The sequence below is a fragment of the Equus asinus genome, chromosome 23, assembly GCF_041296235.1.
Source record: "Equus asinus isolate D_3611 breed Donkey chromosome 23, EquAss-T2T_v2, whole genome shotgun sequence".
In the NCBI taxonomy this organism is placed as follows: domain Eukaryota; kingdom Metazoa; phylum Chordata; class Mammalia; order Perissodactyla; family Equidae; genus Equus; species Equus asinus.
Window position 1 is genome coordinate 45,735,003 of NC_091812.1, and position 24,730 is coordinate 45,759,732.

At 38.0% G+C, this 24,730-nt stretch overlaps 1 protein-coding gene across 1 annotated transcript in view; it reads left to right on the forward strand.

Annotated features, from left to right (window-relative positions):
- The window catches only part of LURAP1L (leucine rich adaptor protein 1 like), a 48,534-nt gene extending 26,392 nt beyond the window's left edge, over positions 1–22,142 (forward strand). Inside the window, exon 2 of the mRNA XM_014843528.3 lies at positions 21,400–22,142. Coding sequence (XP_014699014.1) covers positions 21,400–21,774 — 375 coding nt within the window. The 3' untranslated portion in view covers positions 21,775–22,142. The remainder of the gene's footprint in view (positions 1–21,399) is intronic.
- Positions 22,143–24,730: the final 2,588 nt, after the last annotated feature.

Below are 24,730 nucleotides of genomic sequence, written 5' to 3' on the forward strand. Positions count from 1 at the left end.
TTAGCTGTGGGTTTTTCATGTATAGTCTTTCTTATATCAAGGTAATTTCTTTCTATTCCTAGTTTGTGTTTTTATCATGAAGGGGTGTTGAATTTTGTCAAATGCTTTTTCTGCATCAGTCCAGTGGATTTTGTTCTTCAATCTGTTAATGTGGTGTATTTAATTGATTTTCCTATATTGAATCATGCTTGCATTCCAGGAATAAATCCTACTTGGTTATTGTGTATAATCCCTTTAATTTACTTTTGAATTCTATCTGCCAGTATATTACTGAGGATTTTTCCGTCAGTATTAATCAGCACTATTGGTCTATAGTTTTCTTATAGTAACTTTGATTTTGGTGTTAGAGTAATGCCACCTCATAAAATGACTTTGGAAGGGTTCCCTCCTCATCATTTTTTTTTTTTTTTTATAGAGTTTAAGAAAGATTACTGTTAATTCCTCTTTGAATGTTTGGTAGAATTCTCCAGTGAAGCCATCTAGTCCTGGGATTTTCTTTGTAGAAAGGTTTCTGATTACAGAATCAGTCACCCTATTAGTTATAGGTGTAAGGGAGGAAAAATGTTTTCCTTGACCCTCTTAGGATCCCTGGCTTGGTCTGAAAATTAAGCTGAGAAAGACATATTAACAAGAGAAAAAGCATACAAATTTATTTAATATAAGTTTTGCATGACACAGGAGCCTGCATAAGGACATGAAGACCTTAAGAATGGTTAAAATTGATTATTTTCATGTTAGGTTTGATGAAGAGTAGACAGTCAGGGAGAAATATGATAGGTCAGTGGGGGAAACTTAGCAAGGCCTGTTTGTTCAGATTCTTTTCAGCAGCATCTTGTCTTTGGAGATAAGGATGTTTCTTTCCTCTGGGGCTGGGGAGGGCACCTGTCATGTAAGAGTTTTATGACCTGTTTCAGGAGAAGAGTAGGGGAAGGAAGGTGGTCAGAGTGACCTTCTTGCTTCTGCTGTTTTCTCATACTCTTTCAGCTTAAAATATTCAATATACCAACATACTATTTTTGGGGGGTAGCCTGTCCTGAGTGTCATCATAGGTGTGTTTAGACTTCTTATCTCTTTATGATTCAGTCTTGGTAGGTTTTATGTTTCTAGAAATTTACTCATTTCATCTAGGCTATCCAATTTGTTGGCATATAATTATCCATAGTAGTCTCATAATCCTTTTTATTTCTGTGGCATCCGTTTTCACATCTCCTCCTTCATTTCTGATTTTTGTTATTTAAGCCTTCTCTCCTTTTTTTCTTAGTTAGTCTAATTAAGGGTGTGTCAGTTTTGTTGATCTTTTCAAAAAACCAACTTGTAATTTCATTGCTTTTTTTTCTATTCTCTATTTTGTTTATTTCTGTTCTCTTTTTTTATTTCCTTCTTTCTGCTAATTTTGGATTTAGTTTGCTCTTCCTTTTCTAGTTCCTTAAGATGTAAAGTTAGGTTGATGATTTGAGATTTTTTTGCCCTAATGTAGGTGTTTACTGCTATAAATTTTAGGAGTTAACTAAGTTTTGTTGAGCACCATTGGGCCAGGCTCTATGCTATATGTATACCTTATTTCATGTGCTTCTTCCAACCATGCTAACATAGTAATCGAGTTAGGTAATGTATATAATTTTATGGATTAGAACATTGGTGTAGAGAAAATATTAAGTAACATGTCCAACTGACCAAAGTCCAAGACGTAATTAGTGGAGGAATTGCATTTTATCCCTGGTCTTTCAAGATCAAAACCCATGTTCTTTCTAGGGTACCAATGTGTCTGGGATATCATTTTCCTACACTGTTTGCATTTGGAACTTCCTAAGGATATAGCAAAGAAATGCCCAAACATACTGAATCCAAAAGGAAAAAATAAAACACTAAATAAAAAACTATTGTTCCTTAATTGATTTAGAGAAAATGCTTAGGTGAACTCTTCCTGTAAAGTGATATGATCAGTGTGTGAGAAAAAAAATCTCTTCAGATCATCTGACTGTCTGATATCTTTGTAATTTTCACGATGGAAAATAATTAGTATCTGGAGGGTAGTCTGTCTTGACAAGCTCATGTAGAAACTGATACTTCTTGTCTTAACTTTGACTAGGCATAGTTAATTGTGATACTTAACATGTAAAAGCAACTGAAAAATATTTAGGGCTTTTACATAACGATAAGGATCAAGCTCTTCTCCTTGGTACAAAAATATTTTCCCAGTGAGCTGCAGAAGCTGAAAATATGATTGCCTAATTATAATAATCATATTGCAGTTGCACACAGCACCTTTCATCCAGGAACGTCTAACCACTTCACAAGCTATAACTGATTGAGTCTAGCAGCACCTCTTTGAAGTTACATCAGAATATAATTTTGAAGGTGGTTAAGTATATTAAAGATGGCTAAAGGTGTTAAAAAACTTGCTCATGGTGAAGAGAATTAGGAGTAACTGGAAGTGCAGTCATCTCTCAGTGTCTGCCAGGGATTGGTTCCAAGACCCCCGGAAGCCAAAATCCACGGATGCTTAAGTTCCGTATATAAAATGTTGTAATATTTGCATATAACCTATGCGTATGCTTTTATATACTTTAAATCATCTCCAGATTATTTCTAATACAATGTCGATGGTATGTAAAAAGTTGTTATACTGTATTGTTTAGGGAATGATGAGAAGAAAAGAAGTCTGTACACATTTATCACAGACCCAACCATTGTAGGCCTTTCAATCTGAGGTTGGTTGAATCCACAGACATGGGACCCCCAGATACGGAAGGCCACCTGTATATCTTAGGACTTTGTATCCTTGTTCCTTATAATAGAGCACCAGGACATTTTATTTTTTTCTAAAGGAAAACAAGGGAATCTTAAATCATCATTCATTTTGGGAAATTTTTACTGCATTAACTTCATTAAACTGCTATAAGGATACAATTTAATAAGCAAATCTTGCTTTAAGAACATTTTTAAATTCACTCATAAAAAACATAAAGTGTGTTTAGCAATTAAGTTAGGAACAATTAATGTTACTGCATTTGAAAGGCATGTGACAAACTTCCTTTATGTCCTTTACAAAAAAGGCAGTATAAACACAGACTTCAGAGAAGTATGTCCCCAAAATGGGAGAAGTCAAAACCCAAGAGGAAGAAAATATTTGTCGTGAGAACTTTAAGAACAATAAGACTGGGTTTATGGGGAGGAAATGGGTGATCAGAATAAGAATTTGGAGTCAAGACCTCTGGGCCTTTCTAAGTCATATACTTGAAAAGCACTTCCCCCTGTCTTTGCTTCTGATTGAAAAATGGAAAACAGCTTTGCTTCACATATGCAAATGGACTCTTTTTGAATTCTCAGCCTGATTCCTCCTAAGAGTGAATCTATCACTTTGGATTCAGGTTACTTACAGTTTAGCAAAATTAGTCCTGAAATGGGGGCCAGCCCCGTGGCTGAGTGGTTAAGTTTGTGCCATCCACTTCGGCATCCTGAGGTTCACCAGTTTGGATCCTGGGAGCAGACCTGCGCACCACTCATCAAGTCATGCTGTGGCAGCATCCCACATGGAAGAACTAGAATGACCTACAACTAGGATATACAACTATGTACTGGGGCTTTGGGGAGAAAAAAAGAGGAAGAGTGACAACAGATGTTAGTTCAGGGCCAATCTTCCTCACCAAAAACAGAAAAGAAAAGAAAAGAAAAATTAGTCCTGAAAAAGAAAAATTAGCACCCATTCCAGAAAGAGATGTACATGACAAAGTTGGTGTCAATCTAAGCTTTAGTCCTTATCTAACTTCCTTTCACAGCAAAATTACTTTTTCTTTAATATCCTTTGTTGTTGCAATTAGCCCATATTTGCCCCTGCTAAAGAACAGGCCTGAGATGTTAATGAAACCCCCTTATGCTCCTTTGAAGGCAGCTCAAAGTCAGTAACCTACAGCCCAGCAGTGAGGTAATAATCTGATGGAGAGCTTCTGTTTAAGACAATGTGGTTAGCTTTTATTTGGAATGGACTGTCACAGCATTTCTCAGAGAAAGCCTTGCTCAACACTCCAGGGTTTCCATGCTGTGTCTCTAAAGTACCTCTCCACCTTCACCTTCCTCCACATTCTAGATCCTCGGCCCCTCTGGTGGCTTGCCTCTTCCTGAGCGTGAAATGAACTTTTACATCTATAGGCCTTTACCTATTTTCCTTATTCCACGATAAAATTATAATGTGCTTCTTAGGATAGGCCACACATACCCATTTCTCTCTGTCCAAAACTATCTTATTCTTCACTATTCAAGTGACATATATCTTCTTTTCCCAAAGAAAATTAATCCATATTTATTCTCTGCTACATTGCCACATATATATGGACCTGTATTTTCCTCTCCCATCCGTTTCTTCTTTCATCATGTTTCTTGATTTGCCATGCACTAATAATCTTAGTTAGGATAGGATTAATGGATAGGATAGACCCACAGCACTAGAGGAATTCATGCTTACCACTTCTTTGTCATTTGTCTCTGTATTTGATTGTCACCAGTATGCTTATTTCTCCCGTATCTTGAAAAACTCTATCTCGAAAAACCCCCTTGTTCACATGTAAACTCCTTCTACCAATGCAGTCATCTCCCAGAATCAAACTCCAAAGTAATTCCAACATGCTCTGTCGGACTCATGGAGGAAACTTCACCTTTCTTTGCAAACTGTACACTGATCATACTCTGTTCATGTGCAGTCTCGGAGATTCAAGACACTGTAGGGCTGGAAGGAATTTTGAAAATGATCTCTAATATCCTTATCTAACAGACGGGAAAATAGAGGCATGGGAAGATTGGGTGACTTGTTACAAGTCACAGGTTAAGTTACTAATGGAACTAAGACTGGAATCAAAATTTCAGGTTTCCTTGCCATTCTCACTCTACTACACCATCGATAGGTAGTTAGGTCACAGGGCATCACTGGTGTAAATAAATAAAAAATCAGCCATCACCTCTGTTTTAAATTTTTTGTATACTATTTCTTCTGGAAATCAATTAAATCATATTCAATGGAGGGCAAACTCTCACACATCTAGGTGAAATCACCATCTACATTAATTAGAGTGAAATTCCAGGAGAATACTAAATGGGGAAAATGAACCTAATATTTTAGGCAATATTATTTCAATAACTGTAACTAATTTCATTTAAAATAAACACAATAATTTTTCAGAACAGTATCATGCCAAGGGACAGTTTAAACACTTTAATTTCTAAAAGACTTTAGTGTTTTAGAAGCACGTGAGTTGAGTCATGGATAATCTGTGGTGCCGGAGATATCATGCAGCTATTTGTGGGAAATAAAATGTAAGCAGCTCAGTGACATTATGAGCACTGAGTCATCACAATGCTTGGTATATGCTGAATCACAGATAATCAGAGAGGCAAATCCATTAGAAATAAAGAGCAAAGCCATTCCTTCCTCATGGACCTCACCTTGGTTCACATTGAAAAGACAAAATTTATTTAGTCTTATTTGAAGTATTAATTCATGGTATGAATGTTCTCTTATGCAATAAGGGTAACTTTTTTCTAATAAATAGGAAATAAGTGATTAAATAAAGGTAAAAAGGAGTTAAAGATCTAGGGACAAAGAATTAACAGAAACTTTCATCACAGCAGAGTCCCACTTTTAAGTTCCTTGGTCTCATTTGCATTATCTGGGCTGTTCCGGGCCCATCTGCATTTGCACCAGTTCTAACAAGATTTCTGTCTGTGGCTCTGTTATTTGATTCTATCAAAGTACATTTTCCAAAAAACATGACTCATACAAATTTAAAACAAGCGTATGCTAAAGATTTATTTAACTCTTTAATGGGGTGAACTGTCAGGATGGAAAAGGTGGATAAGGAAGAAACAGATGAGCAGAGGTCACATAGTCCCTTAGGAAAGGTATACTGAGTGAAATTCACCAGGGAGTGTCTTGTTTTTTTTCGCTTTTTTAAATACCTGTAAGATTGAGACCCTGGCAACCCAATGCCTAAATCCAGCTAGCCTGTTTTCATAAATACTCTTATTGGAACCCAGGCTGGCCCAGTCATTTACTGTGGCTGCTGTGGCTGCTGTCTAGCAGGCTTCATCTAAGGTAATTGCCCAGGGCCCCTTGCAGTGACCTCGAAGAATAGTTGGGTGTAAAAGGCATTTTAAAATTTTTCCCCCTGAATTTAGGGTCTTAGCATGGGAAGGCAGAATTAAAAGGGTTACAGTATTATTAGAGTAGATCTACTTATTTGATTAAAACACTATCATATGTGCCTGGAAACAATAGTTATAGTTTGGAGTGAGAATGCAACACAATTTTAAGTAACCTTTTTTTTGGTAATCAAGGATGGCGAAGTCAGCACAAAGTGCAGAAAGTTATCAGGTTAGATAAGGAATCTCTGCTATCTGGGCAGTTTACACAGAAGAATAACCTTTTACTATCTCTTGTTAACAACAATCTAAATTTTTCTATACCAATTTTTCATTCCAACAAAGGAAAAAAAAAAAACTAGTTCTAGTTTTGCATTAATATATTTAGCAGTAATTTATTCACAAGCTCCTTCAAAAATTTATCTCCTAGTTAATCCCTCAAAACAGCAAATTTTACCAACATTTTTACACATTTTATTGCTTTTTTTTCAGAATCAATCTTTGGAGATATTATAATTCAAAGCAAATAAAGTTTCTTTTTTTTGTATCTTTACTCAGTTTTCAATATCAAGTCAGTTCTATCCATAACTGTCTTCTTTCACATTCTGGAACAATTTTAATTGAGAACAAAAATACTCTCCTCTTTGATAAACAAAACACATTTTAGTTATAGTTCTTTGCCATGATTATTCCTAGTGTAGTCTCAACCATGTATATAAGCCGTAATTTTTAATCAAATTTACTAATCTTTCAGAGAGACACTGAAAAGACAGTAATTATTGTCTGTCACATCCAAGCATTTTAGCAAACCAGCAAAGCTTACACAACTATAAGATCTCCACAGCCAAATACACACCTTTCACACCTTTGTAGATGGCAAAATTACTATGTTCATTAAAATGACCCAAAGATGCAGCCACTTTATTACTATTAAAGAGATCCATAACACTGGTGATCAGTGTTTCAATATTCTATCTTCCTTAGAAGTTGAAGATTTTTATTTATTAACTTGACTTAATATGTCTAAGTTCTAAAATTAATAAATATCTTACAAATTATGTTTAAGCTGCCACAGTACAGAACATAATTAGTTGAGTTAAAAAAATTAAGACTTATAATTCAGTGTAGTTGAATACATAATTGTATATTTTCTTAAATATTAAATATATGGAAGAAACATTAGCTTATATCATCAGTAAATCAGTATAAAAAATTTATGAAGTTAATATTAACTAGTCTTTTCATTAGAAAATAAATCCAAATCTTAAAAAATAAAATTAAATTTTATGTTTATTCTCTATCCTGGAAAAAAGCAATGAAAAGATACATAGCTATTCATAACCTAAAACTACCAAACCAATATATGTCTAAAGATTCCCTTTTATTCTTCTATAGAAATGCTTCTGAGCTAGCATTGACTGTGAAGAATGGCTTTTTTTTTTTCCTTAAAAAAGTCAGTACATTCAGTGTATGAGAGTTCAGTTTATTTTCTTGAAATTCTGGGATTGTTAAATTTTTACAAGTATTTTTACAAGTAGCCTCTATTATTAGAAAAGTTTCCTTTTCCTTAAAAGACTTTATAATTTAATTTATTAAGACATTCGAAGTAGGAAAATATTTCATTTTCTTATCAATGAGCAGTAAAAGTTTTTTCTCAATTAAATGCACAACCACCAACAGGACTTGCAAGTTCAATTCTACCATCTCAGGCACAGAGCATTAGAAAACACAGAACACACATTCTCGAAGGGTTATTCTCTTACTCAGTGGAAATAGAATATTTTCCACCTGGATTTGAGCACACTAAAGGAGAAACAATACAGACCAACTAACCATATTCTGTGTCATCTCTCACCCAATAGAGAATAGATTTCCATCATTCTAATAGAGATCACCAAGTGATCACATCATGAAACCAGATTGCCAACTACTGCTACCCCAAATGGGGAGTAACTCATAGGGTATGTGAATTTGACTGGCCTAGTGATTCAGTACCCACAAGCCCCCAGAGTTGGCTGTTTTACACACGTTTCATACATGAAGGTTCAGTATTCAGCTGTGGAAATGGACATGACCTAAACAATGAGTTAAACAAAACATGTAACTATTGGCCAAGAATCTGAAACAATGATGTAGGGGAGGAAGACATTTCCTCTGCCCACTGTGGGTTCTTCTGGCCGGAGAACGAATTAAATTCACATGAGACAGAATAACAGGAGAAAATCAAACAAAGCTTTATCACATGTATATATGGGAGAGGCTCAGGCAGCCTGAGCAACTTGCCAAAATGGCTGAATCCCCCACCTTAAATATCCTCCTCACCTAAAGACAAAGGAGGATGTTGGCAGTGGGGGGAGTCAGTTACAGGAGGTTACCAGACAAGCACAGTAAACAGGAATAAGATTATAATGCAGATTTAAGTCCTTGCCTTCTGCATTGATAAGAATTTCTAGAGATAAGGTCATCCCCCATTCTTCCTGGTACAGAGAGGGAGACACCTTTACAGATGGAGATTTCCCTTACAGATGTAAATGTCTCTTAACAAAGGGTAAGTAAATCTACTTTTCAGTTGCTTTCCTGTCTGCAGTTTATTAAAAGTAACCAGCCCCAAACAATCCCCGTGCCAAAGAGACATATCTTGAGATGGCCAATTCCAGGCCCCCACAACGACAAAGCAGACAAACCAGAACAAAAAGCACTGGATCAGAAGAAGAAAATTGAGAGTCAGAAAAGGTAAAGTTCACTTGCTATCTGTGATCCACTCTGGAAGCCATTCCTTGGGCAACTTGGTTTAACTAGTTCTAGCAGGTGAGCACACTGGGCATCTTGAGGGCAACCTCCAAATTGATCAAAGCATAATTTTCAAGAAGCTGAAAACATGACTCTCATACAAACAAAGGGAGCACATGTTCAAGATTTGTTAACTCATTTAATGAGGGAACCAGCAAGATGGCATAGCTGGTTCAAAAGAGAATTAGAGGGATGCTTTGTATATTTTCTCAGGAAAGACATACGAAATCATTTTAAGTTAGAGGCAAAATTGTTTAACGTCCAGCAGGACAATACAACCATAACCTTTGAGATTATTGTTTTTTAACTGGACAGAAGTCATTTTCATGTCTTCCAGATACAAATCTGCAAGTCAACTTATAACTTCATAAGTCTGGGCCAAATTACTAGTAAAGAGCAGGTCACACGAAAGTATATCCCCATAGATAATTAATTAGTGCTTTGATGGGCCTCTCAGGCTATGCTTCAGCATATCATTGAAGAGACATTCAAACTATTTACACATCTTTAAGCTCACTGATCCTTTCCTTGGCTGTGTCCAGTCTACTGATGTATTTATCAAAGGCATTCTTCATTTATATGACAGTGTTTTGATGTACAGCATTTTCTTTTGATTCTTTCTTCAAATCTGCATATCTCTGCTCGTGACCCACCTGTTCTTGCATGTTGTCCATTTTTCATTAGATTCTTTAGCACATTCATCATAGTTATTTTAAATTCCCAGTCTAATAATTCCAAAATCTGTGCCCTATCTGAGCCTGGTTCTGATGCTTGCTTTGTTTCTTCAGACTTTGGTTTTGCTCTTTAGCGTGACTTGTCATTCTTTGTTGAAAGCTGGATATGATGTAAACAGAACTAGGATAGATAAGCCTCTAGCATGAGGTTTTGTATTTATCTGACTAGGACTTAGATTACGTTTACTGTTTGCTGTAGCTGTAGGTGTCAGAGACTAAAATTTCCTGTAGTATCCTTGTTTTTGTCTATTCTGTTATCTTTGGGCTTTCCTAGAGACTCCTTAAACAGAGTCTGAGGCCTGTAGTACTTTTAGGTGTAATCCCCTGTTATTACACAGGAGCCCCATTGGCGTGGTGCTAAGGTACAGAGAAAGAGAAGCATTCAATAGTCCATGAACAGGTCTCAGTCTTTTATTGAGCCTGAGTTGTGTATTTCCCTTCCTCCCCAGTTTGGTTAGGCGCTGGTGAAATAGTTTCCCTTGATGGCAAGCCTTGTTAGTAGAACAGAGAGCTCTGGGAGATTTGACAATGGTTACTTTTCTATCCTCCTAGAAGCACGGGATGGTGAGAACCCAGTAGGGCTCCTGGAGGTAAAACTCATGAAAGTGTGGGAGTTCCCTTGAAACTGGGCCTTCTTAGAGTTTTAAACTCTCAAGCTAGTTCAGCAATTCATCAGTTACAGTTTAAAGTGTTCCTGCTTATACTGGCTCCAGCTGGAGCCTTCTGCTTCTGGGCTTCCGTTCTTGGTAAGCTGTGATTCTCTGTATCTACCTGTTTGTCTCTCAGGGGCAGCCGTTTGCCCTGTCACCTCAATTTTCTGAGGTCTCTAAGAAGAGATGCTGATTTTCCGTCTGTTCAGCTCTTTTCTTGTTGTGAACGTAGGAGTAATAACTTCCAAGCCTTTTACATGTCAACCTGGAACCATAATTAGAATAATAATTAGCTTCATCACAGATTTGTTGTGATGATGACGTTAAATTTATTAGATAAATTAATATTTAAGACATGGCACATAGGAAGTATTTGGATAAATGGCAGATACATTTATTAATATTCCTAAAGCTGTTTTTTTAAAAAATGAGAAAATCACTAGACAAGAAAGTTAATGTATTAGCAGTGAGTGTTGGAATAGAGCAGGTGTTCCTCATTGGCCACTCTCCAGGGTGTGAGATCACTGCTCCTACTCGTGTCATCTAGAGAGCCCCACCCGAAGTTTCCCAAGTGAAAAGATTTAGTCACTGTTTAGGCATCATACGAAAAACAAAACAAAACTGATCTTTGGCATCATGAAGTGAAACATTTCAAATTTTGCTAAATTACCAAGATTTGGTAAAAATGAATGATTGCAACAAAATGCCAGTGCTTCAGTTACATTTCCTATGCAAAAGGACGGTTCTACAGAAATCCCTTTCTAAAGAAAATGGGTTAACATTTTTGTTAACAAACAAAATCTGGCTCATAGGAGGCACTCAATAAATGCAACTTTTATCCCTATCCTAATCTGCTCCCCACTTTCCCCTACGGAGGCCAAATTAAAGCAAGTTCTTCAAATTACATGAAGAATTCTGAGAAGCAATAGTCCAATTTAGTAAATTTGCCAATATTGAAAATCCAATGATGTCAGTATAATCTTAGTGTATTTTTTTTTTAATTTTTTTTATTTTTTTCCTTTTTCTCCCCAAAGCCCCCCGGTACATAGTTGTGTATTCTTCGTTGTGGGTCCTTCTAGTTGTGGCATGTGGGACGCTGCCTCAGCGTGGTTTGATGAGCAGTGTCATGTCCACGCCCAGGATTCGAACCAACGAAACACTGGGCCGCCTGCAGCGGAGCGCGCGAACTTAACCACTCGGCCACGGGGCCAGCCCCAATCTTAGTGTATTCTAAACTTAAAATTACATCTGAATGTTAACTGTTTAGTTTATTATCTTATCATTATATACCCTACATTTTATGACCCTCAAATCATAGGGAGTATTATTTATAAGTGACCTCCATTGAAAGCGTCTTGTGTGTTACTAGATACCAGAAATAGCATCTGCCATTTCTCCTTCAGGGTAATAAACTACCTTTTTTAGGGAGAAGAGAGGTGGTCCTGTGGGAGATGCTGATGGGCCCCTCAATGAAGACTTTGACTTCCCTTGAACATTTTTGTCCCCATCAAGAAATCTTTAAAAAAAGTGAAAAACAGAGTAAGTAGTTAAACTATGAAACAATGTATCAGAGCAGCATTTCATAGACACAGTGGTCCAGCATCCATCACCCAATATTATCCATAAGTAGAAATATCTCTAGGCCTTTGCTACTCAAAGTGTAGTCCATATACTAACAGCATTGATGTATTAGTTATTCATGCTGCATAACAAATACTCTAAAACTTAGCAAGGTGAACAACAAACGTGTTATCTCCCAGCTTCCATGAGTCAGAAGTCTGGGCACAGATTAACTGAGTGACTCTGGCTTAGGGTCTCTTTACAAGTATGCAATCAAAATGTCAGTTGGGGCTGCAGTCACCTGAAGACTGGATTTAGCAAGGATCAGCTGCCAAGCTCACTCATGTGGCCAGTAGCAGTTGGCAGGCCTAGCTCCTTGCTAGCTGTTATCCAGAGGTATCAGTTCCTTTTCATGTAGATCTCATAATAGGCGGATGGCTCTCCTCAGAGCAAGTAAGAGACTGTACCTAAGACAGAAACCAGTCTTTTCGTACCCTTCTCTCAGAATGACATCCCGTCATTTTTGCCATATTCCATTCCTTAGAAATAGGTCAATAGGCCCAGTCCACACTTAAGGACAGGAAACTACACAAGGGTGTAGACGACCAGTAGAAAGGGGTGATTGGGAGATGTTTCAGAGGCTGCCTCCCTTTACTGACATCAGCTGGGAATTTGTTAGAAATGCTGGATCACAGAATTAGTGAAGAGAATCTGAATTCTAACAAGATCCCAAGGTGATCCGGATGGATAGTAATGCTGAGAAGCGCTGCTCGAGGGAGCAAGGCCCCTGCACTTGATTCTGGTGCAGAGGCTACTCCCTCACTTCATTCACTCACTAGTTAAGGCTGCTTTCTAAGAAGTGCAAAGATCAGTTTTCCTTGCAACTCAGTTCTCCACTACTCAATGACAGAAACAACTTAGAATTACTGAAGTACCATTGGGATGCAAATTGAAGATTAGAAATAGAATGGGGGACTGGGAGAAAAGGGGGCAGAAGGACTGTGACAAAGAGGCCTAATACCAACATTAAGAAGTTACTGAGAGAGGCAATTAAGCATTTGGATGGGGGAGGGATGTCTGGAACCATATGAAGAAAGGGCTACAGTGCTATTTCCTCAAGAGCCCTAAGTGCACTGCTGAATAACTCTGCATTAGGAAGGCTCCAACGGTGGCCCCTTCCTACTTGATTTTGCTTGGTTCTACTTGCTTCTGTTTACCAAGACAGAGAAGACTGCAGCATATTTTAGAAATCTGTCCATCAAAAATTATAATATAAAAATGCAAATGCTTAAGTGAGTTTCAGCTATCTCAATTATTCCCTTTCTAAGAATGTTTCATGTCTCAATGAGGCTTAAAGAATAATCTATATTCAATATTTGAAGTCTTGCCATAAAAAAACACTAATAACTTTGGTATAAATATTTTACATTTTGCTCAAATTCTACTTAGCGGAACAGATAAAATTATATTGAGCTTTTAACCCTGTATAGAAAAATAAATGCCCTAAGGGAGAAAATGAAAGTCTCTAATCTACTTGTTACCAAATGCAGTAGATTAGGTAAAGCCTTTATTCTGTCTCTTCAATGGGATACTGGAGCCAACTCTTACTGGGGTGTGTGAGCTGTTTCTTAAATGTTTAGGAGTTTTATGAACTAGTTTTTAATTATAGTCATTATTAACACTTAAAGTATGTATATAAACCTACAAATCTTAAAGTATGTATATAAACCTACAAATTATGTTATATGAAAAACAAAGGTAATAAATACTCATCAATTTGTAATTATTTTACTATTACTTATTTTCTTGAGGTCATTTAAAATATTTATTGTACCCACAGGGTGAAAATACTATGTAATGCTATGCTACTGAGCATCTCTTATCAACCCTATGTTTAGTGACATCACACTGGTAGCCTGAAATTGGCCATGATAAGAATATTTACAGCACACAAATTGGAAAACACTATAAATCAGAATTTGACTTTTATTTTATTGATTGTCTTAAGATCGTGATGGGGAAAATGTTAATACCACAGCTTAAACTTAGAAGTTTGTCATATCCTTAGCTATTACATTATCAATAGCACAAGAAAAATTGGGAAATATTCTTCACGTATTTAAAAACTATTATCCAATTCAGCAAAGTTGCTCACATCACTGACAAACCTGTAAAGTTCAGACATAACTAGTGCTGAGGCTGAAACAGGTTTCAGATTAATGAATATAATTTGTGCTAGGGTGAAAAATAGTTTAATGTATCAGATGTAATGAAAGAAAATTACTGAGAAAAGAGTGGATTGGGATCAATTCTATTTGTTAATTGTGGTTGAACTGCAACCACTGGTTGCTGTACATAAAAGACTTCAGCAGAAATGAACAAAAGCATTCCGAGATTCAATTAGTTATGTGGAATTTACAATAAAAGGTACTGTATGTTTTAGTATTATTTGTAAAGTGTGCTACACGTCTTTTATATCGGCACAATTTCTGTTACATGTATGTGTGTGTGTATAGTTTTCCCAGGGAGCCAGCTGTTAAAACATTTACCAGCACACCTCGCTGCCTCCTCCTCCGCTCCCAGTGTAAACAGGCCCACTACATATCACAGGGGAGACCATTACCATGTCCTGTGTCCTAGTCTTCCATGCAAAAGTACTATTTTAAGTTCCAAGTTAGAAAAATGCACATGCAGAAAGAACGTTCATTGTAAATTAGTGGAAACACTTCTTGTCGGGTCTGTGTTCTGTGTGTGAGCTTCTCGGCTACAAATGTGGGGAGTCCATGTGTTTGTTACACCATTACAAGTGAATTTCAGCTCAGGTGATTTGCAAACTCCTGCATTAGCCAAAATTGCATTTTGCACATACGTATTGAAAGTACTCAGGAAAACACTTTTCACTGTATTAGGATATGGGAAAGGAACTGACATCACAGGCACCCAAGTATCCACTGGACCTAGAACCTGACGGAATAAGACTGAAAAGCTCCCTGTATTACTTTGGTAAGCGGAGGACTGACTAGCAGAAACTCTACAGATCTCTTGAGCAGGCCTGGTGGCAGGAATTTATGTTTAAGATTCAGGGAGTCACATGTGCCCCCTCCAAATAAACCAGATGCGGCTTTCCAGTTTATCAAAACAACATCAGTCCGTCAGCTGTGCTGATGACAGTGTTTTTATGTATGTAATTTAGTCCTTGGGGAAATTATTCTTCTATAAGGTTTTGGGAAAAGAGTGAACTCTTTTAGCTATTGCTCAGTTCCACATATAAACACCACAAATGGAGGAAGACAGAGCTGACTGCTATAAAATGGAATCCTCTGTTGCCCAATTAGAAGCAAATTTTATTATAAATTTTGAACTGGCCAAGAAAGTGGAGAAAAGCGTTGGCAGAACAGCGCCCACTTGTAGAAGGCCACAGGCTTTTCTCCCGAAGCATTCCACACCGAAAGCAGCGGTGGACCTATTCTACAGTGTCTTCTCAGACTGGAAAGAGACCTTACTATCCTTATGGATCCTCTGAGAAAACAGAGGAGTGCTTGAGAAATACAGCTATTAATAAAACTGCTGGAAATTTTAAGGATGGGTAGGCAGCATATCTTCTGCGATCATCGAATTAAGGCTGTTGTGAATTTGGAGAGGGAGCAAATTTGGACGTGAGAAGCTTCTGTAAAGGGAACACGCAGATAAACTGCTGGAAAACAGTATTCCAAGCACCTTTACAACAGCTCTTTAATTTAGTACATACTGATGCTTTTGCAAATTTTTTTTTTGTATATTTGGAAATAAATATGGCTAGAAAAGAAGCCTTCCACCAATTACTAATCTGAAGAAAATGCTGCTTGGCTTCCTCCAATTAGAAACTAGGATTAGAGCATCACATTAAAAGGCAAATCTACTCTGTCTTCCTTTCTTCATGTATATGATTAAGGACTTGCTTTTAGGGGCCGGCCCGGTGGCGCAGCGGTTAAGTTCGCACGTTCCGCTTCTCGGCGGCCCGGGGTTCGCTGGTTCGGATCCCGGGTGCGGACATGGCACTGCTTGGCAGCCATGCTGTGGTAGGCGTCCCACGTATAAACTAGAGGAAGATGGGCACGGATGTTAGCTCAGAGCCAGGCTTCCTCAGCAAAAAGAGGAGGACTGGCAGTAGTTAGCTGAGGGCTAATCTTCCTCCAAAAACAAACAAAAAAAAAACAACAAAAAAAAAAGGACTTGCTTTTAAAGTAGTCTTTCTCCCTTCTAATTGGTATTACAGTTTCCTGGACATCTGGGATTTAGGTCATGGATACTACTGTGGATGTTACAGTAGGAATGCATAACTAGGGGGTGGCTTGCTTTTATCTGATTAGTCAATTCTTATATACAAAAGGACCAAAATAGTGAAAGACAGCTTTATGAGAGATATGAGTACAAGCCTGCAGTATGACAAGGTAGAGTGGACAATCTCCCTGCTGCTCATGTGCACCCTTCCGTTAACATGTAGTCATATTAAAGATGATATGTATGTTTAGGTTGGAGCAGATCACAGATATGATTTTTATTTAAACCTAAATAGCAAGGGTTAAAATTACTATTACCTTACAGTTTCTGATAAGGTGATTAAAATTCACATAGAGCTCAGACTTTTGACTTTAGCTATGAGTTTTGCTAGCTAAATCTTTTGCTGGAGATATTGAGCAGCAAAATTGATCCGTCTCTCTAAAGCTTGCATAATTGTCTCACAGCAGCAACAATTTAGTAATCAAAAGGCCGCAGGAATGACAAAGACTCAGAAACCATTGTCAGAATGGAGGGAAACCCTGAGATGACCTGATCTACAGAATCTTCTTATCAAATAGCATCTTAAATGAAACCTCGACACAAATTGCAGACACAAGTGATAGGTGGGTTCCTCAGTTGAATTAAATCTTCCTTTTGTAAAGTAAAGACTGCTTTACTGCCTCCACTGAGGCCTGTGGCTGCCTGGAGCTCAGAAGAAAACCCTCTGATTTTTTTTCAGGTATACGGAAGCTGAGGCCCTGAGCTGAGCCTCTTTGCCCAAAGTCACATAGGTAGACAGACCAGTGGGGGGCCAGAACCCTGTGCTGTGTTGCTCACCCAGCAGCACAAAAGAAGTCAGCTTGTTTGGCAACTCCCTGATTCATTGAAAATTTGACTCCATTCCTGCTTTCTTGGATTCCACTGAGCCAATTCATAACCTTTGTATTCTTCCAGTATTAAAATGAGAGATCTGGAAAAGTTTATTATTAAGAATATTTTCTCTTTCAAGATCCCTCATTTCAAGTTCCACCATATACCAGTTCATCGCTCGTTGAACATGACGTGAAATTTCAGCGTTCATTCAGTCTAGAGTACAAGGACCTTTATACTACAGTCCTGAAGCACAAGAGACTCAAAAATGAAGATGAAACACATTGCAATAACTGTAAGGGCCAGAGTCGGGGAGAGGGAAGAGGAAAGGACATCCACATCTCTTTGGATCGATCAGGGCAAACCTGGTTTATTTTTTGGTGAACGTCCTATTTGTTTATTTGCTCCCTTTGTTCAACTCATTGCACCAAGTGTTTACAGAACACCTGAGCTGTGCTGGTACCAGTTATCACCTCAGGACAAACAGAGTAATGTTTGGAGTGTGAATCACACCTTGAAGTCCACTTCCTTCCCGAGATACTATCTCGTGATCTATACACTGAAGCTAGGAATAACCTTGTACCAGTTACTCAGTGTTTGCATCCTGTGAATGAATAGGAATGGGATTGCCTGCTGAGAATGCTTCAGAACTGAAGCTGCCTCTTTCCTTCCTCTTAAGTCACATGTCACTGACCCAAGGGGAGGGGTGTTCCTGACAGATGGTCCAGTCTGAAGCAGTCGTTCAGTACTTGACTAAATACTTTTTGAGCACCTACTGTGTACCAAGCACTCATGCGGGTCTTGGGCACAGAGTGGTGAACAGGACAGACCCAGTTCCCTGTACTCTGGTGATTACACGCTCATGAGGCGACTGAAAACAAGTAAACAAATAATAAGCAGAATGATTTCAACTAGTCATAAATATTACGAAGGGAACAAAAACAACATAGAAATGTAGCGTAAAACTAGGCATGGGTATTGGAAACGTGACTGATCAGAAATGGGCTCTCCAAGGAGAAGGACACAAAATCAGACCCTGCCAGGGCCTCCCAATTCTCAATATCCTCAGAGTAAAGTCATGGGACCGTCTAAGACCTCAAGTGAAAGAAGTGCACAGTTTCCTGCAGTGGGCAAGTCTACTCTCTTGTTCGTCATTACCAGACTTCTAAGGACTGACAGGAATAACAGTGAAGAAAGGTGGGGCAGCTACTGGAGACAGAAGCAACATTGTGATGTCGTTCGGTGGTGGATTGCTCATACTTTCCAGGTTCATGAGTAGCTCTGTAACCGCACCTTGGTTCTACGAGAAAACAGTGTGGAGTAGCCTGGAGCTCCAGGTAATGGACAGGCAGCCGTGTGAACCGGCTGGCCCAGCGCTCCCACAGTGGGAAGCTGTTTACTCTCTCACGGGACAACACAGAGTTAGACACAGTTAAATCCGTAATCATTATCTGCCGGATCAACACGTTCTAACTGACTTGCTTTCCTCATTTTTTTTTCCCCAACAGAGTGGTTCAATGGCCTGTGAATGTTTGCCTTCAGAAGACAAGGATTTTCTTATTTAAATAAATCATTTCATGGTGAAAGGAATCCTTTGTTACTTCATAGTCTGCTTCCTACTTATTCATATTGCTCAATAAAATTGAAAAATCTGTATTTGATGCAGCCACTGAGTAGCTCAGACAAAAACTGCTGAAAAAAATTTATCCTAAGTGTTTTAACCCCCAAGTGACACAGTTGCTGGGAATGTAAATTATTATTGTCTCAAGAGCTGAACTTTCACAGATCCTAAAATTATGACTATTTCTAAAAAAATAAATCAGTGCTTAGGACACATCTTAAGAGATGGAAGAAATGTAAGACATGCCTTCTTTCTTTAAGGAACTTAAAGCTTAGTTGAAGAAACAGCTAAAAGACACAGTAATAGGTAGCAATGTAAGATGGTACGAAATTAAGCTATCCTGTCGAGATGCAAACTAAAAGGACTGTGGAGGTTAAGCGGGTCAGCAGAGGAGACTGGAATCAGTAAGTACTGCTTGATGAAAGAAGGAGGACTTCAAGAATGGGAGGATTTGAGAGGAAGAGAGTAAAGTATTTCAAGGGAGGGGAATAACAGGCAACACACCCAGAGCTGGGCATGGGCTGGAACACTTTCACGGGACAGGGTGGGGATGTGAACAAAGGCAGCTGTGGGTCATTTCAGGAGCTCTTGGGAATGGTCACGTTTGTATTGCACCATGCCTTCAATGGGCACAGCAAGTTTTATCAGCTACAGATGCCTAACCGAAGAATTTGAGACTTTGGCTCATATTGATTTTCTACACTCCTCAGTGGACCTACGCAAATTGTTGGTAATTTGTAAATATTTGCTGTGTAACTTGTAACTTAAATAGTATCTTGATGCCTCATGGGGTGTGTGAGTGAATTTGAGCATAAAGACTGCCAGAAAGCCTCCTTCTCCAACATAACGTCATTGCAAGGTCACTGAGACCGCACCACAATAGAAAAGTATCTCAAGACTTACTAAGTTCGCATCTCTCTGTCTGAACACCATCAGAGAGAAATGATTTTCATTGTTAGCCTCTATGCAATTTATTTTCAGTGCTTTTCTCATGGAAGATAAGGAAGTCACCCAAGTCACTTTATTTAATATTCTAGCAAACTGAATTTTTAAATTGTACTTTATGCTATATATATATATATATACATGTGTATTTTTTAAAACCTGTAATCTCACATCTTTGAAGTCATTGGTAGAAATTCCATCTCTCCTAATGTTTGTTGATCACATTCAGTCAATCCAAAGTTTGCCTTCAGTTATGGATTAACTCCTAACCAGGAAATATTTTTGCAATATGAATACATACGTTTGAAGATAATAGGCTCCTTTCTCCCTTATGGCTTGAGTCACTCACGACTGAGTGCCTTTGATAATTCTAGAAACCCACAAATCTGAATTCGCCCTGGATCTTAAAAAAAGAATTAGCAAGGCCACCCTCTTGGGTTAAAGACCCCAAATGAATGAACAGGAATCCCATCCAAACCATAATGAATGTGACTAGGACCTCTAGTGGCCAAACATGTCCCTGCCTCCCAGTCCAGGCACTGGACTCTTTAGAGGAGCCACATCCCTTCAGTTCCAACAAGAACAGGGCCGGGCCAATCGTGAGTTCTTACAACCTCCCTCTCCCTACCTTCCCCAGAACCACCACACCCTTGACGTAGCAAATGTTTCCATTGAACTGTAGGGACTCCAAAGAAATTCTGCTTTGTGGCTGTGAAGACAGATTTCTCTGAAGTAACTTAGAACTATCAGAAGGCACTTGGGGGAGTTCTAGAACCTTCTCAGAGTCTCATATCCCAATTTTGATTGGAGCCACCCTGACATATCTGAAGCAAATAATTAGATTTACAGAAAATATCTGTATACTTCATCTTGTAAAATGGATGAGCCCCTTTTGGATTCAGGGAATATTAAAGCAATTTAGCTTTCTTAAAAATGAAAGCATGGGCTGGCTCCATGGCATAGTGGTTGGTTTCACATGCTCTGTTTTGGCAGCCCTCAGTTTGTGGGTTCGGATCCCAGGCATGGACCTGCACACCATTCATCAAGCCATGCTGTGGTAGAATCCCACATACAAAATGGAGGAAGATTGCCACACATGTTAGCTGAGGGACCATCTTCCTCAAGCAAAATGAAGAAGATTGGCAACAGATGTTAGCTCAGGGCCAATCGCCCTCACCACAAATAAATAAATAAATAACAAAAATAAAAGCATTGTTCGGTATTGTTTATGTCAATATAGTCATAAAGAGTGCAGACCTTTTTGGTCTCTTTTCTGAAGATTTCGGTCTCTTTATCTGTAAAATTGGGATAAAGATAATATGTGTGTTACAGGGTTGCTACTATAATGAATGTTGAACTTCTATAATGATTCCTGGCACATTATTGCTCAAAAATAGGGAGCTGCTACAATGATGACGATGCTGATGCCTTAATTTCTACACATTCCTCTTCTCCCCGCCTCTCAGTATCCACACACATATTCCAAAGTAAACATGGATAAACTATTAATCTGGCCAGAGAGAGAATAAGTTTCTTAGCAGGGAACCTGACATTCAATATGATAGTCCCAGCCAGCTTGGTTAGAGTCAGGAATGCAGTGGGAGTTTTATTACCAGTTTTGGAGCCTGATACATCTGGCAGGAAATGAGTTCTTTGATTATGACTCCTCCTACCATTGGTCAGCAGTTATCAAAAAATATCCTGAGATCAAGTGAATTATATTTTATTCTGTGAATTTAAAATTATGGATTACAGAAGATAGAGTCCAAATGAATTTGGGGTCTTTCAAGAATGCAGAATAACTGGCCTGTCTTTCCTTTCTCCCCCTTCTCCATAGGTTACCCTCAGAGCCACAGATGTGAGGCTCATGCGCCAGTTGCTCGTTATCAACGAGAGCATTGAGTCCATCAAGTGGATGATTGAAGAGAAAGCCACCATCACCAGCCGAGGCAGCAGTCTCAGTGGCAGCCTGTGCAGTTTATTGGAGAGTCAGAGCACCTCCTTACGTGGCAGCTACAATAGCCTACACGATGGCAGTGATGGGCTGGACGGCATCTCCGTGGGGAGCTATCTGGACACACTGGCAGATGATGTCCCGGGCCATCAGACCCCCTCAGACTTGGACCGACTCAGTGACAGCTCCATAATAGAGGACTCACAGGCACTGCATAAGCGTCCCAAATTGGATTCTGAATACTACTGCTTTGGCTAATGACCCAGTTTTTTGCATGGGACTGGTGTGCAATTAACTTGTATTTATCCTTCTTCTCTGCTGCTATATTTTTGGTGTGATTTTTTTTTTTTATGACAACCTTTTTAAAAGAAGCTTATTTTGAAATTGCTCAATGGTATTTCTGTTGCTTCTAATATTTCTCATCTGGACTGATTTATCTTTCTTTCTTACATCTCTGTTTTTATTTATTACAATGATTTTTCTCCCTTATTTTACAGTGGCACAAATAAAGTAGGGGGAAAAGACTAAGCAATAATAATGTTTTTGCTTTTGTTTTCAGAGCAAGGGGTCAGGGATTACAAGAAAAACTTTGCTAAATTTTACAATAAACCAAAGTCTGATAACAATTTTGTTGCTTATATTCTTAAATGATTCAAAGTTTCTTCTTCCAGAACATGTTGAGGTTTATTACTGGTTGTATATTACGTTGAACAAAATGCTTGGGACAAAGTTAGGGATTATTTCTAGCCCACAGATTCCTAGTGTAAAATCAACAATACTGTTAGTCACATAATTCATATGACAATCATTTGGAAGCCCCAACTATCTGCAATCTATTCACTTCAACTTTGTGTTCATATTGTAGATCAGCATTTTGTCATCAGTGATTCTAACTCAAACTGTAGACTAAGTTATGTGATAAGATCTATGAGTCTCCCAAATTTCAAAGAGTCATTGAGATTAGGTATGAAGGTGATTAGAGGTTAAGGCGTCCTAAATGAAATTGTATTTTGAGATTTTGTTGACATTTACTTGTGTGCATTTTGCAATTCTGATAGGATGCATAAAAACATAGATGCATACATATGAATAGACAGATAATGGGAAGCAGAATTACTACTTATTTATGAAATTTAATATAATATCCTTTCATCCTGAGATAAATAATCTCTTAGTTTTCTGAAATGACATCTGAAAATATAACTCATGTAGTGAACATTTAGTTTTGATGTGATATTATTAATCCTCCACATTTCTTTTACCTTGATGATTCCCAGTGAGTGAAGCCAGTGAGATTTCAAACTATTCTTTGTAATGAAATGTTTCAGCACTAAACATTTTATGAGTCAAAAAGTTTTCCTATTCATAACAAAAATATCCATACTCAAGAAATAGTTTCCCCAAAATTTCCATTGTTATTATATACCTATTACACACTTGTCAAATGTATTGTTTGTTTCTAAGACATATATCATTCAATTTCCAATTAAAATCTACAAGGTCTATATTTTACACTAGTCCTTTTTCATAAATTGCTTGACATAGTCATTACCACCACATGAATTTCATGATGTGGGGATTGTCTCCCTTCTGTGTTTCAGGAAACTGAGGCACGTAGAAGGTAGGTAACTGGGTCAAATCTCCCAGTAAGTGGCAAAGCTGGGATCTGAACTTGGGTCTGTCTTATTCTTAACAACAACACTCAGTACCTTTGCTACCTAACGAAATTAAATAATAAAGTGTAGATGAGAAAGCAAATATAAGCCCATGACAAAAAAAAATGTGACTATTTTCCTTCCAATAAGTGGGACCTGCATTTTCCAATACTGAGCTTTCCCAGCCCTTTCCTAAAATCATATGTCCGGAGTCAGGATTGTGCTTTTATAGGGGAATCCGGGAGTTGGCCACATGCTAACCATTCCTCATATATTTCTGCCTTTCTGCTTACTTTTACCTTCAACTTAGTAAAGGCTGTTTGGTTGGCTATTTTGTTTGGTTTTAATCTAGAATTAAACCAAGCAATTTTTAGCATAGATTGTTTATCAGATTGAAATCCAAGAGCATGCATTATGACCTAGCAGGGAAAACATCCTTAGAACCAAGATTGATGAATTTCAGAGGGTAATGAAATATGTAACCATATGTCTGTAACATTGCAAGGAGAAGGACCCCAAGAAGAGGGAAGTGGGCAGACAGCAGGAGTATAAGAGACATCAAGGGCAAATTCTAACTCCTTCAAAACCCAACATATGTCTAGAACAAGCCAGCACTTGATAGATGATTTCTGTCCTCAGGTCACAGTTTCAGACTGTGATTCAACCTGGCAAATTTCTTTTTTACATCCTTTTTCCAATCAGCTTCCCTTGCAATTTGTCTATCCCATGCCCTCTATCAATTTCCCCTCTGTAGAAAGAAAATGAAAAAGCCTAAGAGCATCATGAGAGAAGTGTGTGGAATAGTATTCATTTATACATTTCATTTTAAGAGACCTGTAACGAACATTGGCAGAATACTTGAGGAGACATTTTTTGGCTCTACAAGTTTCAATATTTTACGTGCTTTACAGTTATGCTTTTGTATTTTTTTTTTTGTGAAAGATACCAAATATAGAGTCTGTGATTTAGATATATGGAGTCACATATAAGCCAACAATGTTTTGATAGTCGATTTTACTAAGAGGATGGGAATATGTAAACAACACTAATTACTAACATATTCATTGGTCTCAAGAGAATGAATGCATTTTCAACTAAAGAATCCCCATAACTAATCTCTGACCTGGAGCTTTTCATATTTGATCTCTGTGAGCATCATGAGGAAACAGGGTAAAAAGTTAAAGCAAAAGTGCCTTTCAAACTATTCTAACTGCCCTGAGTTGTATTCTCGCAGAGAAACGGAATTTTCCTCAATTACATTAATCTCTCCATTTTTATGGGTTTGTCCATCTTATACGTGGAAGGAGAGAATTGGAGGTAAGGAATTTAGACAATTTAAAGCTAGTACATTTTGGGGGTTTTGCAAATAAAGCAATTCTAGATGACCAAACTAGAAGTCGTAACTAAACTTCAAAGAAACCCCAATATTTATACTACCAGTCCCCCCAAATTGCATAGCATCAAGTTTTAAGTATTCATCATTGTTTAGAAATGCAGTAAGGATTCTTTGCTGTTGAGTGGATTATAAAGGCACTTGGAGCTCCATGAATAACTTCAAT